The sequence below is a fragment of the Morone saxatilis genome, unplaced genomic scaffold (genome assembly GCF_004916995.1).
Source record: "Morone saxatilis isolate NCDOM2014 unplaced genomic scaffold, NCSU_SB_2.0 Contig14, whole genome shotgun sequence".
NCBI lineage: Eukaryota > Metazoa > Chordata > Actinopteri > Moronidae > Morone > Morone saxatilis.
The window spans coordinates 7971439-7988476 of NW_023339696.1; the positions used below are offsets into that span (position 1 = coordinate 7971439).

Consider the following 17038-nt stretch of genomic DNA (forward strand, 5'->3'; position numbering starts at 1 on the left):
GACGACCAATGGAGTTTAAATCAAAACACATAGAAACCATTCATACTTTTTCAGAAAGTAAATTGTTTTCTATAAACTTAGGGGCATTTAAGTCCTCCTGCCATCAACTTAAATACAGACTTAAGTAGAGTACAGCTGAAATAAAGAGTCAGTGTTACTCAAATAGTCCATTGACAGTTTGACGTTGTAATTTTCCTGTCCAAAGAAAATTCTCCAATGTGAAAATCTGTTTGTGTACGTGTCTTTATATTGTTTATCGGTGTTTATATATTTTGTGATATAGTAATAAGAACATGGTCCAGTGTGTAGGATTTAGTGGCATCTATTTGCAGATTGCTACTCACTCGCTTCACCCTCCCTTTCCAAGTGCTTCAGGAAAAACTGCATTGCCTGAATGTTGTGGACCTTTTTAATTGAGAAAATGTTCGTAGATGAAATAACCAGGTTAAAATATCTTCATTATTTCCTATGCAGCAGATAATATCTAAAGAATCGTGTCCCTGTATTGCTCACTGAATTGTTATTAATAATAATTTTATATTGCAGCATGGGTGCAACACTCCCTCCACCACCCAAGACAAAGGAGTCATGTCAGGTGATCAACATCAAAGTTGTTATTATGTTAGTTATTGTGTAGTTTTGGTGATTTGGTATCTTAGTTTTTTTCTATATTTTATTTCCTAATTAGTTATTGCATTACGTCTGACATTTGTCTAGAGATAAAACCCTGAAACACAAAGGATTTAAATAGTATTGGCAGTTGATCATTGTGTGATAACAGACTGCTCTCTGACTTTTAGGGTGGCTGTCCTTGTGGTCCTCCTCCTAAATCAGCTTCAGCTCCTGAGCCCGAGCCTTCTGTGCTGACTGAGAGCGAGGAGAGTGAAATAGGTACTAACGATTCTTAAATTGCAGCTCTGGACTCGGCCGTCAAGAGTCTATAGGTGTGATTCCTGTGGAGAGACTAGATTTACCATCTCCAGTTTTTCTACAGTCTGGTTCAGGTGCACACTTGCAGCAAACTTAATATATTTATGTAAACATTTTACCTAAAATATGTTTTATATCTTAGTCTGCCAACTTAAAGGCACAACTTGGATAACTCTAGTTTACTTTTGTGTCACTACATAGGGCCATTTGTGTCTCTCATGCAGCGTTAGATGAGGAGCTCGATATCACTCTGGAGGCAGCAGCTTAGTTTATCATAAACACTGGAAACAGGGAGAAACAGTAATTGTTTTATATTCTTTCAGCAAAGTGGCTCTAAAAAATGATCGACCTTTAAAACTGTAAAGAGTCCAGTAAATTAGGATTTCAAGTATCGTTTGTGTGTCTCATCAAGAGGTTGTAAATGTTGGGTTTATCTGTTTCCTTTTTCAGAAATCGACAACGAGGGAGTGATCGAGCCAGACACGGATGAACCACAGGACATGGGAGAGTTTGAAAACATTGAGGTAAAATGTTGAGCTTTCCTATATTATCTATGAATCAAACATACATTTACTCAAATTCAGACCCTATACTATAATCTGGAAACCAAACAGTGAAAGGAGATACCGGTCCTGCAAAGTAAACAAGCTTTTAACGCTTCAGACAGGATTTATTTGATCCCCGGTCGGTGTCCATATGTTTCCTCAGGTCACAGAGGAGATGATGGATCAGGCCAATGAGAAGAAGATGGATGCCATTAATGCTCTAGGGGAAGGTAGGTTGATATAGTGTTCAGAAAGTGAACAGTGCATGCGTTAGATAAATAGAAAATGCTCGGATTGAATCTCTAAAACCTGTTTGATTTGTTTTTTCTCTCGTAGGCGACCTGCAGAAAGCTCTGGATCTTTTTACTGAAGCCATCAAGCTGAATCCCTGCCTAGCCATCCTGTACGCCAAGAGGGCAAGGTAAGAGTCCTCAGTGTCATTCAGTTATATGTTATATGTTACATTTACGGGCTTTGGATGTCTTTTGTCTTTATAACCTATCATGTTACTCTGTCTGCTATGAATGGCTATGAGTGTAATCAGTGGTCCTCTTTTTGACAGTGTCTTCATCCAGATGCAGAAACCCAACGCAGCCATAAGAGACTGTGACAGAGCCATCAGCATCAACCCAGACTCTGCACAGCCCTACAAGTGGAGGGGAAAAGCTCACAGGTCCATTTCCAAGTCAACACCTGACTATAAAGCAAACCTGTACAAATGCGTGACATAACCAAACCCTCAGTGTAAACACTCACAGTTCTAACACACTAACCCTGTTTGGCAACTGGCATTTAATATTTCATCAGCTGAGCTAACTGCTTTCATTCATCATTCTCATCTTTACTTGATATTTATCTCAGTGTAAACATCCTATACAAGATCTTTACTTGAGTACCAAGATTTATTTGTGTCAGTCTGAGTTTACAGAAAATGTAGAATATCTTTAACACAGAGTTAAGGCCCCTATACACTGAGCGATCGATCTTGATCTTTTGGTTGGTTGGTAAATTCAAAATGGTGGTCCGAGTTTGCACAGTGAGGCACCGCCACCAATGGCCTGCATCAAAATCCTGAATGGGTCTTAAACGTGGTACCAGATTCCCACAATGCAACTGCTGCCACGACTAATATCTTCAGCATTAAAAGACAAAGAAATCACATTTTAAGCAGCGCAGATGGATGACGTGTCTGTGCTTTTTGTTCTATATATATATATATATATATACACACGCATGCCTCCAGATTGATATCGCAGTCTGACACAGATTACAACCAAGCTTAGATGTTAAAGGGTATAACATGAAATAGGTTTGAGGTTGGGTGACTCCAAGTAATAAAGCCCTCAAGTGTTGGTGAATTCATGCAGGTTTCTCTCCATGCTGCTTGTGCCATCTGGTTGGTGATCTGACGGTACTATATTTTGCTTGCTGCCATTTGTGTGTGTGTGCGCGTTCTGCTGCTGCTGTAGGCTGCTGGGCCACTGGGAGGATGCAGCCAGGGACCTGGCCACAGCCTGTAAGCTGGACTATGACGAGTCCGCCAGTGCGATGCTGAAGGAGGTCCAGCCTAGGGTAAAACATATTGCAACCTTTTTTAATTTGTTTTTGTTAGCTGTAATGTTGTTATTTTAATGTGTGCAAGCTCAAAATAGATGAATATATTTCCCGATGCGTCACTTTTGTCACATTTCCCTTCACGTTCAGGCTAACAAAATCATTGAGCACAGACGCAAATACGAGCGCAAGAGAGAAGAGAAGGAGATCAGGGAGAAACAAGAGCGGTTAAAGAAAGCCAGAGAGGAGCATTCGCGGGCTCAGAGGGTGAGTTCCTTTTTTCGACTTAAAAATATACAATAAATGTCCTTTTTAAGTTGAACTATTCTGCCCACAGTCAAGTGTAACAGTATATTAATAAAATTGGTAAAAATCTGTACAATTGCTGCTTCAAAGCAGACAAACACTTCCCTGTTGGCGTCCATGATTCCAACACTGATCAACTCATCCCATTCTTTCCTCTCTCAACAGGAGGAGGAAGCCCGACAGAGCGGAGGAGGATTCTTCCCAGGTAGGAGAGCAGAAACAAGCTGGTTCATTGCATGGTGGGATGAGACGAACATTATAGAATAAAATAAAAAATAGTGTGGAAAAAGTATATAATTGGAGGGATTGTGTGCAGTTACAGGTCGATCTGTATTTCCAGTCAGATGTTTGTAGCCTTTAGTTTCACTTGAGTATCTTATTTACAGCTCCAGCCAACAATAATCCAGTGTTTTTCTCTGAGCTGTCTGGAGTCATCATTGATTTAACAGACAGATGTGATTGTACCTTAAGTGCAGTTAATGAGTGCTGCTGCTAATGAGTCTCACCGTTGTTCTGCAGGCCCTGCAGGGTTCCCGGGAGGAGCCCCCTCTGGCATGCCGGGTCTTGGAGATTTCCTGAAGGATCCTGAGCTGCTCAACGCCATGAAGGTGATTTAACTGCTCAACATTAATCCTCTGCATACCACCACTTCCACTGTTACATCCCATGTTTTAGGTTGTACAGTTCCTAAAGGAATAGTATGACATTTTGAGAAACATGCTTATTCATTTTCTTAGAGTTAGATGAGAAGATGTCTGTACAGTAAATATGAAGCTACAGCCAGAAGATGGTTAGCTTAGCATAAAGACCGGAAACAAGGGGAACCAGCCTGGCTGTGTTCGAAGGTCCACCTACAAACACCCTAAAGGCTTACTAAAACTAAAGTCAGAAACAGCTTTACACACTACTGCTTTCACATGTAACAGGTTGTTGTAATGGGTCTTTGTGAGAGTTGATGACAAATGTAGTCACTTACACAGGGGGAGGAGGAGGAGGGTGAGGAGGGGAGGGTGAGGAGGGTGAGGAGAGGAGGGTGAGGAGGGGAGAGACATGTTTTAATTCCACACAGCAGAACATGTGTAATTGAGCCTTTGGCAGTGCCACATAGAAGATGGACTTAGATGCATTATCCTGTTGTTTACTCAAAGAGATTAAACAGAAGATTGTGTCTACACAAAACAACCAATATACTCTCAGTGGCACCACGCTATTAGAGGCAAACTCAGTAAGCTAAACTAAACTTTTTTACCCAGAAGACAACAGTTATTTCCTAAATTGAGGTTCAGAGGTGGTTGGAATCGTTTGCTTTACTGCCACATTATTACTGCTGCCAGTGCAGGTTAGTTTAGGTCCAAATGTGCTTATGTGACAGGAGGAGCGGTTGGTTCAAACGCCCCCGACTGCAAAATGAGTCATTCAAATTTTAATTTAAAACTAGAGGAAAGGGTGGGTGGGATTTTTATATCAAAATGCATTTTTGATATTTTAATACAAGGGCAGAATGATACATGAAGATTTAATGGGACCTCAAACACTGCTGTATTTTGTTGTTCATTGTGTTTTTTGACATTGTTAATTAACTACCTACCTATTAGCTATTAGTATAGGATGTCTGAGTGAACCATGTACTTAACTAAACCTGGCCCAGTTCTCAGGTACCTCAGTGAATACCTCAGTGAATGCCTCAGTTTTCACAAGTTAAACAATTATCAAAATACAAATATAAAGCAAGAGACAGTAACATGCTGCTGTCTTTAAAGCTGATTTGGACATGCACTGTGTGAATAAAGGTGACCCTGTTTATCCATATTTAACTCCAGGACCCTGAGGTGATGGTTGCCTTCCAGGACGTGGCACAGAACCCAGCCAACATCGCCAAGTACCAGAACAACCCCAAAATCATGGCCCTCGTCACCAAGCTGAGCGCCAAGTTTGGAGCATCACCACAGCCATAGACGAGGAGAAAGACCAAAGCTGAGAGGAGAGTGGATGTGTGGTGAATCAATCTGGAGAGCCACAACGCTTTTCAACAGTTATTTCACTGTGTGCAGATCAAACAGGGGAGTGGGTGACGGGTTAATTGGTGTGATGTAGAGAAAGCGGGGCAACGTTTTAAATGTTCTTAATCAGCCTGTTAGCACTTAGCAACTTCTCAACAAAGCAACCCGTTGGTTAGGAGTCAGGTCTGACAACCTCTTCTGACTCGTCTCAGCTGGGACTTGACTTAACCACAGGTTGACATTTCTTAACCTGTATCTGGAAACGCTAAACTGGGAGCTCCTGCATTAAGACGCTAGCTCACAAACATTTTGACAACCATTTAATACGTGGTAATGGTTTAGCTACTGGTCTTTTCTTTGAACCGAACTGAACTCTCTGTTACTGGTCTTCATGTTTGACCCTGTTGGTTGAAAAATGATTCACAATAATAAAACCTCTGTTGCAGAATAACAGGTTGGACATTTCTTTCTAGTTTAGTTGGTCTTTGTTTCCTTTTACATGACATTTTTGTTGATGTTTCTCATCTATTAAACTGAGGTGTGATTTAAAAAAAAAATGCAATGAGTTAATTTTTTGGCACATTCACAACCAGGAGGATGGGTTCAGGTTTTTACTGTTGAGTTTTATAATCAGTACATTGAAAGCAGCAGCTTGTATATGTGGCTTTATAGTTGAATCCATTGTAAAACTTAGGTGAATATATAAATACACTTATCAGCCATTATTATGACATAATGTTTATAATAATATCTATCAGAATCAGCATTAACAGTTTCAGCAGTTTGAGCTACAGTAACTCGTCTGTTGGATCGGACCACACAGCCCAGCCTTCGCTCCCCACGAACATCAGTGAGCCTTATCCACCCATGACCCTGTCTCTAGTACTGACCACTGCAGACCAGGAACACTGCAGAGCTGCTAGTCATCACAATTCGGCTCTTGTCAAAGTCGCTCAAATCCTCATCTTTGAGAACAAAATGGCCGAATTTGAAATATTTTCAAACACTGACGCAACATTTCTTTTAGTTTATTTTAAGCTGAAACAATTACTGAACAATCTTAATAATCAATTGCTTTTTTCCCCATCAAGTTAAACTTCAATAATTCTCAAATGTGAAGATTTCTGCTTTTCTCTATTTGATATTAGTTTAATATAATTTTTGGACTCGGTTAATAATCAGTTAATAAATAATAGGTCTGCAGCTAATTATTCAGATTAGATTAAACTGACACGTTTTTTCCCTCAAATGACAAATCGATTGTCAAAATGGTTGCTGGTTATTTTCTATTGATTGATTCATTAATTCACTCAGCTCTCATCAATAATACATTTTTGCAGCCCTAATGAGGTAATATTTAAATAACCCACTGGTTTTATACAAGTGAGTCCCTACAGGTGCTGTCGTACAAACCAGGCCCAGAGGGAGAGTGGGTCACCAGGCCACTTAATCTGCCCAGGGCATCTGTCTTCCAGCCAGAGGATTACTGCTCTGTAACAAATGCTCGGCCCTGGCTCTCACGGAGCCTGAATCGCTGCGTCAAAGCTGATCTGACAGACAAAATTCCTCTAACCGGCGACAGCTTTTTGTCCACGAAAATGTAGTTTAACTGTTAACCAAGCTGTGAATTTGAGTCTCAACTAAAGCAAATGTTAAACGATGTTATTTTCAGCATCCATAAGCCAGGAGCTGTCCTGGGTTCACAGCCAGCTTCATCTAATACAGTCACAGCTTCACAAACCGGCACAATGAGCCAACAGAAACCCTGACTACCTGCACAAGTAAAACACGATTTGTTTTGTGACAACATTCATTTTTATTTGTATACTTACAACATACCAAAACAAAGACACGGGTGTAAAATAAGAAATGGGATTACAGGAGGGAGGGAACAGAAGCAGTAAGGGTGACTCTTGTAGTAGCCAAGAAAAAGGTCAACAATACAGCTAGTGTCCGTATCTGTAGAAACATGACAGAGAGAAAGGACGTACTGTCAGTACAGCGGTTCATTAAAGAAATATTCACACCATCAAACGAATGAGCTGATTCATTAAACTGTTACAATAATCCACAAAGCCTGAATACTACACTACAAAGTACTCATACTCACTTCTGAAACTCCCACTCCCTGTTGTCCAGAGGACACACCTGTCTGGTCTTCAGCCAGCGAGAGATACAGTGGAAATGGAAGGCATGCTGCAGGAGAGAAAGACACATGAATATATGCACCGCACAGCTGAGCACACAGGTCAGGACAACATTTAAATGTTAACAGTCTTTCCAATATCGTATTTCACCAATAAATAACACAAGCTTATATTATGTGTTGGTGATTCTCTGCTGTAATAGGTTTGTTTACATCAGTAATGTAAACAAGTTCATTCACAAGTTTGACCACTGGACCGACAGCCAGTGTGTTTTACCCTCAGCTCTGTATGTCTATGACAGATTCATAAAGCTCTGGGATATGAGCTAATGTTTCACCTCGCACGGATGCATCTTTGCATTTATTCATGCAACCAGGGAGGAAGCGTGTCTAATCCCACCATTAACATTGTTAACACCATCATACATTTGTGAAAAGAGCCTCATGAATAATGGACACAAGTTATCGTCCGACTACTTCTACTGTAATGTGTAATGGAAGTGTGGGGACTAAACATTGTGGAGAATACAACAACAGTAACAATGCTGGTCTTTAAATCACACTGAAAGAATGAGGCCCTGGTAACGCAACAGACTTTGTGAAAAGCTGCTATTGGGAACTATTTTGCACTTGAAGGCAGGGCTGTGTGATGTTGATATCGCTTCATATTATGCTCTATTGTTTATTTTGTCACAAATTACAAGGAGCAGTGCTGTCGTAGGCGTCGCTTTGTGGGTGGCTGAGAAAAATCAACTTTTACTTTTACTGATAATGTTCACCTCCCTAGTGAACGCCTCGGTCAGGAGTGAACTGTCTTTGAGGGAAAAAATGTAAAATCTCCTCTGAGTTGAAACATGCGCTCTGAAAGGGTTGATGAGACAGGGATTTCCTGTCTAATAGGATTTGGACACCAGTTACCATGGCAATGGTTGAAGCTTCAAAGTATTCGGGTCAGCCCTATTCTACTATACATTCATATTTTATTATGGTATTTTTAAATACCTTTTTTTGTCAAGTATATGATACAAAACCTGAAAAGAAATAGTCTTTCCAACCATTTGTTCATTGACTTTAGGGACATATGTTATGGCCACTCACATTGCAGACACCCCAGGCTACAGTGCATTCCTCAGAGGTTGCAGAAGCTTGATTGGCCTGGCACTCTATACCTGATAGAAAGAGAGAGACAAATGTGTCACAGATGCAGTTTCACAAAACAGGCATCATCTGCAGCACTGAGTCCTGAACTGTGTGAACGTGAACTCACAGAGATCCATGATGTGGTTCCGACAGATGGCACAGTTATCCACCACAATGTCCCAGGCCCACAGCGCCACGGCATTCCACTGGTGGGAAAATCACAATCACAGTTTACTTAATCCGAGCTTCACAGTACATTTAAATTTCATGTTTGCTCTTGTCTTATTGGAGCACCACAGCACACACTGTGGAAACAGCAAGTGAGCAGCCCTTCACAAGCAGTTGTGAGCTGATGGACAGCTTTAGAGATTGATTATAGGCAAAGCACACCTCGCTGCTCCTTTACATCTTCCTCATCTTAAGAAAAAGATCAAGAATTTGACTGAAATATGAGTTTCAACATTGCAGATTATTTTCTGACTGTCTCCTGTGCCGTAATATTAAAAGAGACTGTTTCAGACACAGAAGAGAAGAAATACTGGTATCAATGGAAGAACAACTGAAGCTAATAATAATAATGAGCCTGTACATTTTAAATCACATTTGGATAGGCAATATTGATATTAAAAGTATTTCAGACCAAATACCCTGACACTAATTCTGTAATGTACTGAATACTGGGAGTTTTACAAGACATTTGTACACAGAAATCCTAAAAACAAAAAAAAACTAGTATGGATAACACAACAAAGAAAGGCATTAATGGATGATTTTACTGAGTTGGTTATCCCAGCACTGATAACAGTTCACACTGGGTTATATCATTAATCAATATTGAACAGAAAACTACAATAAAGTAGTTTACCTCTAGCTAATAAGGTTTAATACATTAATATCAGAACATAAGGGCTATAACGTTAATTAACGCTCGTATCCGTTAATGTGGGGTTCTTTAAACGTTGAATCAGTTTGCACCGTTATTCGTTAGAAAGTAAACAACATTCATGATCATGTTGACCATAAAGCTGCTCTGATATCTGCGGTAACTTCAGGTTTTCACTCTGTTTTCACTCTGTTGGGGTCAATCAATCCCGGGAAACGCGTCGAAGCTAGGCTACCTTAGCTCGCAGAGTTAGGAGCTTAGCTTCTCTAATGCTAGTTACGGTTTAGCGCCACCGTTCACGTTAGGGTGACTTTACGGTTCCGATGAGCACATCGTGGCGAAGGACGGCGATCGCCACCACACCACTATATATTCTTCTTGTGATTAGTTTCCCCAGCGTTGTTGCCCCAAAAGAGAAGTGCAAATTCACGCCCTGTTTGAGATTGGCTAGCAGCTAGCAGCGAGCTAACCTAACGCTAAGCTACAGTGAGTTAGCGCTAGAAAGCCAACGGCAGAAAGCTGCCGTTAGTGAGTGGCAGTGGGCGCTGTCAGCGGTTATATGAGGGCTGCTAACCGATTATACTGTTTCTTAACATCACGGCAATGAGTTACGTTACACAACCATACCTTCTTCACTTCAAATCGTTTCTTGCTGGCCCCACTGTTTGTGCCGCTCGGCGTATCTACGTCCATAGCTGCTGCCATCTTGAAAGGAGAAGTTTAGTCAGTAATGATGAGCTTGTTACCCGGAAGAAACACGGCAATTTCCGTCGGTGTATTAATCCGGGATTGTACTCATTTGTATTAAGATGTGGTCATTCTGTGAAGGAACTTAATATGTTGCTTGAAAGAAGTATATTATTTTTCATTTAATCAGTATGAAGTGAGGAGTGCATCAGAAAGACTGAACAATAAGAAAAAGTCAGGTTCCACCGAGATTTGAACTCGGATCGCTGGATTCAGAGTCCAGAGTGCTAACCATTACACCATGGAACCGCTGCTACACGCACAGTAACATTGGCCTTACAACGTTGCTAAATATGACAAACGTGAGCTTTTTTTATTATATCTAGATCAGAAAAATCTAGGTCAAAAGTCCTGAATTAAGGATTTTTTCAGGCTGAAGCATATGCAGAACACAATACACATACACACCTAAATGAATTTGTCATGTTTCTTTTATTGCCTCTTTTTGCTGTTTGCTAGCCAAGAGTGCATACAAAATCTACACAGTGCTTTATGTTTTTTGTTTTAAAAGGAAAAGGATCTTGACATTGTCAGACTGCAATAAGAAACTCATTAATATGCAGCTCAGACTGACTGTTATATTCACTTATTACAGCGTCTTCTTGTTCTTTGTCACTTTTGGTGTCACAGGTTTCTTCTGAGGCCTATTCTTGGTCGCTTTGGGTGGTTTAGCTTTGTGCTTTGCAGGCGTAGCTTTGACTCCAGGGGCCTTCGAGGGGCTGGGTTTGGGTTTCTTCACTTTTGGTGGTCTGGGGGCCACAACAACCTTCTCATCTGGAGGAGAGACACTTTCTGGGCAGGACGTGAAGACATGGACGTCCCTGACCTTCTGACCTTTGACCTCAGGAGGGTGACCACAGGTGGCGGTCACCTCCAAGCTTACGTTCTCTATCCACCTGAGAGACAGAGACAAAGAGACAGGGGAGAGAGAGAGCAACCAGTCAAATAATGATTGTCAGTAATGTAGTATTTAATAAAAGTTAATCATCTAGGTGAACTATGCCTCCTTGATCCCTGTGGCAAAACTCCCTTCCTCGCTCCTTGGCTAAGCTAAGCAGTAGCAGTTTATAAGGGTTGAATGTGTTCAGCAGCAGGGATACAAGTACACAATATATTATTGTTATTCCCAAAAGGGTAGTCAAACTTTGATTTGCAAAAACCCTAATTCCAGGGAAACTGTGCACTGACCTGCGGAGCGGCAGCAGAGGACAGTCACACAGCAGTGGGTTGTCCTGCAGGTCGACCACCTCCAGACCTGTGAGTGGGCTCAGGTCAGGAAGCTCCTCCAGCTGATTTCCTCTCACAGTCAGAGCCTTCAGTCCTGGGCCCAGCCCAGCAAGAGCCTCCCTGGACATCTGGAGAGTGGTACAATTTAAAGAGCTGATCAGCAACAAGTCCTGCTTTCTGACCTATAGTATGGATATGGCCTCAATGTAGTGAATAATATATAATCCAATACTTGAGGTCACATACAGTCACATCTAGATTAGACCTGATATGAAGGCAGGTGTTTTTTCCTTTGTTTGAATCAAATACTATACTGCTCCCATGTAGAGATTAAAGATATGTTACTGGTCTCTTTTTCTCTCTTATCTCTCCCCATGTTTTTGTATCTTGTTTTCTAGAGACAGGCATAAAGTATTCAGTGGGAGAGCCAGGTGTTATATCAGAAATGGTTATATAAAAGCAGCAACTAGTGTGAAAGTGCTTTCACATGGCAATCTAATGTCTGTCAGTCGGTCCACCACTTTAGTCCAGACTGAAATATCTCAACAGATATTTGATGAAAGGCTGAAAAAATGTGTACAGACATTTGTGGTCTACAAAAAAAGAAGCGTACTGACTTTGGTGATCATCTGACTTCTGCAAAGTACCACCATGAGTTTCACATTTTTAGTTTTTGGGAACACATAGTGACAGTTATTGGATGTATTGCCATGAAATGTATCCACGGTGCCCTCAGGAGGAACTGTAATAACTTTGGTGATCCTTTAACTTTTTCTAGCTCCATCATTAAGTCACTGTTTCTATTTGTCCAATACTTTGGTTTGTGACCAAATGCCCGCAAACTAATGACATATACGTTAAACTAATATGGTTAAAGTATACCTGCAAAACCTTTGCATGTTAACTTTAATATTATAAGCATATCACAATACTAGCATTAGCATTTAGTCTCAAAGAGTGTAGTTGTGAGTGAGCTGGCTTAGCAGTAGAGTCTTTCCACAATATGTTTGGGTCTCAATAATTAAATTCAATGTTAAAAAATATGTCTTAGTGGTGATTTTATGGATGATTATTGTTCTATTTCAAGTTTGTTAAGGCTTAAGGAGTTGTTATGTTTGGGGGATGTGTGTATTAGACTCAGACTTGGGGTCCCACTTCTTTTCCACCCTTTAGTTGGATTTTCTGGCTCCAATAACTAAAAATGGCAACAAGCCTACACTCAAAATCCCTGCCTCACAGTCATTTTAGCAACTTATTGGTGAAATCACAGTTACAACCTCCACATTTTTCTACAGGTAATAATATGATGGATTAAAAAAAAGGTTCATTCAGAAAATGGAGAGGTGGTGGGAGGAAGAACACAGAAGAAAAGATCAACACAATACACAGGACACTTGAGATGTAGGAAATGTCCTGTTAGCGTAAAAGGTTTTTTGCACCTTCTCCATGCCCATCTGATCCATGTAAAGCCTCTTCAGACTTTGGGATATGGGCTGGAATGCATTTGCTCCCACCCAGCGAATTGAATTCCGAGACAGGCTGAGCTCCTCCAGGTTGGGGGCCTCAGACAGAGCGTGAGTAGGCATCTCCGTCAGCTGATTTGAATCCAGGTGAAGTGTACCAAGGAAAGCAGAGTCCAGAGCACCCTTGGCAATAGAAGTTATGGTGTTATTTGTCAAGTAAAGTTCCCTGAGTTTAGGGGTTACTGAGGACAGCAAACCAGTGGGCTCTAGTTTAGAGATGGCGTTTCGCTCCAGGTGTAACACAAACAGACTTGGTAAGAGTGCTGCAGCTACAGGAGAGACACAAAGAGACAGAAAATATGTTTTAGTTTCCTGTTTTTTACACAAATAACTACCTTATAAAGTCATAAATCTTTACTTTACATACAGACAGATTTGATTTGACCAACCACTGACCTGATCCAGGGAACTGTGCCAGCCGGTTCCCCTCAAGGTGAAGGTACGTGAGCTCGGGGGCTCCAGCAAAGGCTCCAGGGTCCAAGGATGTGAGGTCATTGTCAGAAAGATACAAATAAAACAGGTTTCTCATTCCCCGAAAGGCTCCGCTTTCAATTTCGTGGATTTTGCAGAACTCCAGGTGAAGAGAAACAACTTGGTTGGTGCCTGGGAAGCTGTTGGCAGGAAGGTAGTGGAAGTGGTTGCTGCGGAGGTCAAGCAGCTGCGTCTTGGTGGGGAAGCCTCGCGGGACTTTACTGTGACCCCGACCCTCACATGTAGCATGCTGGGCTTCAATCTGTGGAGGGTCAAATCAGAATGGAATATTATAAACAATACACCTTATTTGGATTTTGATTAAATGCACTTTGTTACCCTCCAACCTGCTGAAAAATATGGTAAATATGGAGTTTTTCTTAACAAAACATGTCTGGCTTTGACCCTTTTTTCTCCATACCTTTGGCATCCATCATAATGTTGACAGTCCATTTATTCTAGCACCTTAATCAAAAAATCTGAGTCAGTTTATTATTGCTGCCATTTTCTAAAAAGCAACTAATGTTTGAAGTGGACTGTTACTTAACACTTATGGAAGTGGACAAAATCTGTCCCACAAAAGAGAAATGCTGTTTCTGTCACCAGTTTGTCTCCACAGAAAACACTCACATCACAGTCACAGTTAACTGGACACTTGACTTTCAGCTTGGGCTTGGTAGTGGGTGGGGTGCTTCCTGTGCTCTCGTCATCCTTCTCAAACTCGTCTTTCAGTGTCTCCCCTCGGCTGCGGCAGCGCATATCCAGAGGAGCCACCGCCTGCAGCGGCTCCTCTGAGAGGTGAGGAGGTCCAACACAGGCTCCCAGCAGCTTCACACCACGGACACTGGCCCACTCCCTCAGAGGCCGCATGTAGCAGTTACAGTAGACTGGGTTGCCTTTAAGAAGAATTAATGAATGATGATCAGAATATACTGAAGATGACAGATTATTATTATTATTATCCTCCATGTATAAATTTGTGTCACTGAAAAATGTGCACAATTGTACCAGTCAGGTTGAGGCTGGCCAGCTCCTTGGGGCCTGAGAGGGGCTCCAGGTTACGAAGCTGATTGTGGCTGAGGTCCAAGTGGGAGAGACGGGGGGCCTGGGACAAAGCCTGATCTGACAGGTCCTGAAGGGACATGTGGTCGAGATAGAGGTGTGTAAGCTTCGCCATGGAGACAGACTCTTCCCCGAGGTAGGTCATGGGGTTGTGGCTCATGTCCAGTCGCGTGACATCACGAAGTCTTTACAGGGACATGAGAGAGAATAAAGTAAAAAGCTGAACAACACGTATGACAATTCAGTGTTCGACCAATTGTGGGGCTTCACTTAGGCACAATGGCACTTTGAGCTAAATGCTAACATATTACTTTCATACTTTTTTTTGGGCCAATACTAAAAACCTGTGACATTTTTAGTGACACTGCTGAGAACATATAAGCACAGTTTTCCTTCACATTGTCCCACCTGTTCATGGTCTGAGTGGGGAAGAACTGGAGCTCATTGTGGTCCACGCTGAGGCGGCTGAGGGTGAACAATCCAGCGAATGCCTCAGTGGCCAAGTTGTTCAGGGAATTATGACTAAGACGAAGCCACTTGATGTTGTTCAGACCCTGAAAGAGGAGTCAGACTGTTGTGGGATCATATTGCCAAACATAATCATTCACTGCAGAGCATCTGTACAGTATGCATGAGCAGCAGCTGCTTGTATTTCTATTAGTTTATGATGATGATTTAATGCCTATGCCCATAAGTCTGAGTACCTGGAAGGCCATGTTGGGGATGTAAACCAGCTGGTTGTGGGTGAGGGCCAGCATGTTGAGGAAACCGAGCTGCGTGAAGGCTCCAGGCTGGATCTCCTCTACACGGTTATGGTCCAGATACAGCTCCTTCAAGGAGGAGAGGCCATCAAATGATTCCTGCAAAGAAAATGAGGTAGAGTCAAAATAACCCAAACCCAGAGAAGAAGAAGGAGAGAGGAAAAAAAACCTGTGAAGCTTTTTGAGCAAGGGTAAAATATCAACTCAATCTCTTTAGTTGTGCCCTCTCCTCTTACCTGGTAAAGGATGTCAATTTTGTTGTAGGCCAGGTTTAATGAGACCACGCGGCCCAGGGTCCGGAAAGCGCCCTCCTTCAACGTGATAATGTTGCAGCGCTGCAGGTTGAGGTGGGTGAGGTAGGGCGTGGCGATGAATGCCCCCCTGGACAGCACCTGCAGGTTGTTACCCCTCAGATCGAGTTTCACTGTAATCTGTGAGAGTGATAAAACAGAATAGAGGATGTCACAGAGGCAGAGGTAATCAGGAAGAAGGCCCTTGATAAGAACAATATATTGATTTACTGTAGAGCACTACTTGCTGCTATAGCTATACAAAAGTATTAATGGCATGCTAAAGAGTGAGTGTTAACGTACCTAATTCATTTTGTATGGATAAAGATTCAAATTTAAGAAACATCTGAAATGCACCAAATGTTCCACAGTTGCCATTAAATGTTCTTAAACAGTTGTATGAAGTGAAAGGGAAGCACTACACTCTACATTTGAGTTCCTCACCTCATCTATAGTCGGGGGAACCTCAGTTAAGTTCTTGCCAACGCAGGCAACTGTGAGTTTGGTGTTGTCACAGCTGCACACTCTGGGACATTTGCCTGCTTCAGTGGGTAAACTTGGCACAAATACCAGCAGGAAGGCAGCAGCAGAGAAGAAATGCATCTGTGCCAGTAAAATATGTTAAAAAAAGTCAAAACAGCAGTTAAAACTTCCATTCACTGTATGTGTAAGCAGACACACACAGAAGCTTTACCAAAGTTGGATGCTTATATAACTAAACAGAATATATGAATGCTAAACAGTTCAGACTACTTGTGATTCTTTACTACTTGTACTTAATCTCTTAAATTTGGAACATTGAATATATCTGAACATTGCTCGAGTTTAAAAAAACTAGAAACACAAAGTGGCAGCTTGTCAGGTGATAAATCCTTCCAAGAAAGATCTGGTCTAACCTCAAAAACAAACTAGAGAAAGGAAAAAAAAAACTGGCTTACCTTCAAGCAGAATGTTACACTGTCACAACTTGCTTAGTAACATGAATTAAAGGTGGATTATATGTGGATTTAAGATTCAGTTATCTGCCAGTGACTTATTCCACTCTGAGTGTGTCCTGCACTTACAGTCTGTGGTCCAGCTGGCTAACAAACAAGGCTTTGGTAAATTCTTTTGGGATGACCCCTGATCCCTGCACCCCCTCACTGCAAATTAACACCTTGGCTTTACATTTTCTGTCAGGTTAAAGGTTGAAACAGGGAGAAAGCAACTGTATTTATTGATATATGTAAGAGATAAACTGACTATTCTTGGTTTGTAAAATGAAGACTTTAAGAAAAAAAAATCTAAGAGTGTTTTCCTTAAACTTACAGTTTATGAGCAGGAATGAAAAGACAGCCAAACATTCAAATCAGCTTTATTTTCACACAAATTCAAAACCACTCCACCTTGTGCCTCATGAAAGGCAGGATATACATTTAAATTTCATCCCTTTTGATTGTTCTATTGTACTATA

At 41.4% G+C, this 17038-nt stretch overlaps 3 protein-coding genes and 1 non-coding gene across 4 annotated transcripts in view; 1 reads left to right on the forward strand and 3 right to left on the reverse strand.

Moving 5' to 3' along the window:
- st13 (ST13 Hsp70 interacting protein) overlaps positions 1-5786 on the forward strand; it is a gene marked incomplete at its 5' end in the record, with an annotated part of 6294 nt that extends 508 nt beyond the window's left edge. Inside the window, 11 exon segments of the mRNA XM_035655155.1 lie at positions 547-595; positions 801-891; positions 1381-1454; positions 1639-1705; positions 1812-1896; positions 2038-2148; positions 2945-3047; positions 3180-3296; positions 3501-3540; positions 3855-3943; positions 5156-5786. Coding sequence (XP_035511048.1) covers positions 547-595; positions 801-891; positions 1381-1454; positions 1639-1705; positions 1812-1896; positions 2038-2148; positions 2945-3047; positions 3180-3296; positions 3501-3540; positions 3855-3943; positions 5156-5290 — 961 coding nt within the window. The 3' untranslated portion in view covers positions 5291-5786.
- Positions 5787-7131: 1345 nt separating this feature from the next.
- Positions 7132-10272, reverse strand: rbx1 (ring-box 1, E3 ubiquitin protein ligase). Its single transcript, XM_035654312.1, has 5 exons — positions 10132-10272; positions 8749-8827; positions 8580-8650; positions 7446-7531; positions 7132-7294 (listed from the first exon to the last, which is right to left on the reverse strand). Exons 1-5 carry the CDS (start codon positions 10207-10209, stop codon positions 7282-7284), a joined length of 327 nt encoding a protein of 108 aa, XP_035510205.1. The 5' UTR covers positions 10210-10272; the 3' UTR covers positions 7132-7281.
- A 156-nt stretch (positions 10273-10428) lies between these two features.
- Positions 10429-10500, reverse strand: trnaq-cug. Its single transcript has one exon. It is a non-coding gene; the product is annotated as a tRNA-Gln (tRNA).
- A 277-nt stretch (positions 10501-10777) lies between these two features.
- On the reverse strand, positions 10778-16188 carry chadla (chondroadherin-like a). The gene is made up of 10 exons (XM_035655488.1): positions 16030-16188; positions 15532-15726; positions 15239-15394; positions 14943-15088; positions 14481-14719; positions 14103-14368; positions 13398-13734; positions 12918-13270; positions 11440-11606; positions 10778-11147 (listed from the first exon to the last, which is right to left on the reverse strand). The coding sequence occupies exons 1-10, from the start codon at positions 16186-16188 to the stop codon at positions 10841-10843; spliced, it is 2325 nt and encodes a 774-aa protein (XP_035511381.1). The 3' UTR covers positions 10778-10840.
- Positions 16189-17038: the final 850 nt, after the last annotated feature.

Coding starts and splice junctions, on each gene's coding strand:
- rbx1 (XM_035654312.1), bottom strand. CDS start 10,209: ATGGCAGCAGCTATGGACGTAGATACGCCGAGCGGCACAAACAGTGGG. Junction 8,828..10,131: donor AACGATTTGAAGTGAAGAAG/GTATGGTTGTGT, acceptor TTTTCCCACCAG/TGGAATGCCGTGGCGCTGTG. Junction 8,651..8,748: donor GAACCACATCATGGATCTCT/GTGAGTTCACGT, acceptor TCTTTCTATCAG/GTATAGAGTGCCAGGCCAAT.
- chadla (XM_035655488.1), bottom strand. CDS start 16,188: ATGCATTTCTTCTCTGCTGCTGCCTTCCTGCTGGTATTTGTGCCAAGT. Junction 15,727..16,029: donor TTCCCCCGACTATAGATGAG/GTGAGGAACTCA, acceptor TCACTCTCACAG/ATTACAGTGAAACTCGATCT. Junction 13,271..13,397: donor GGCACAGTTCCCTGGATCAG/GTCAGTGGTTGG, acceptor TCTCTCCTGTAG/CTGCAGCACTCTTACCAAGT.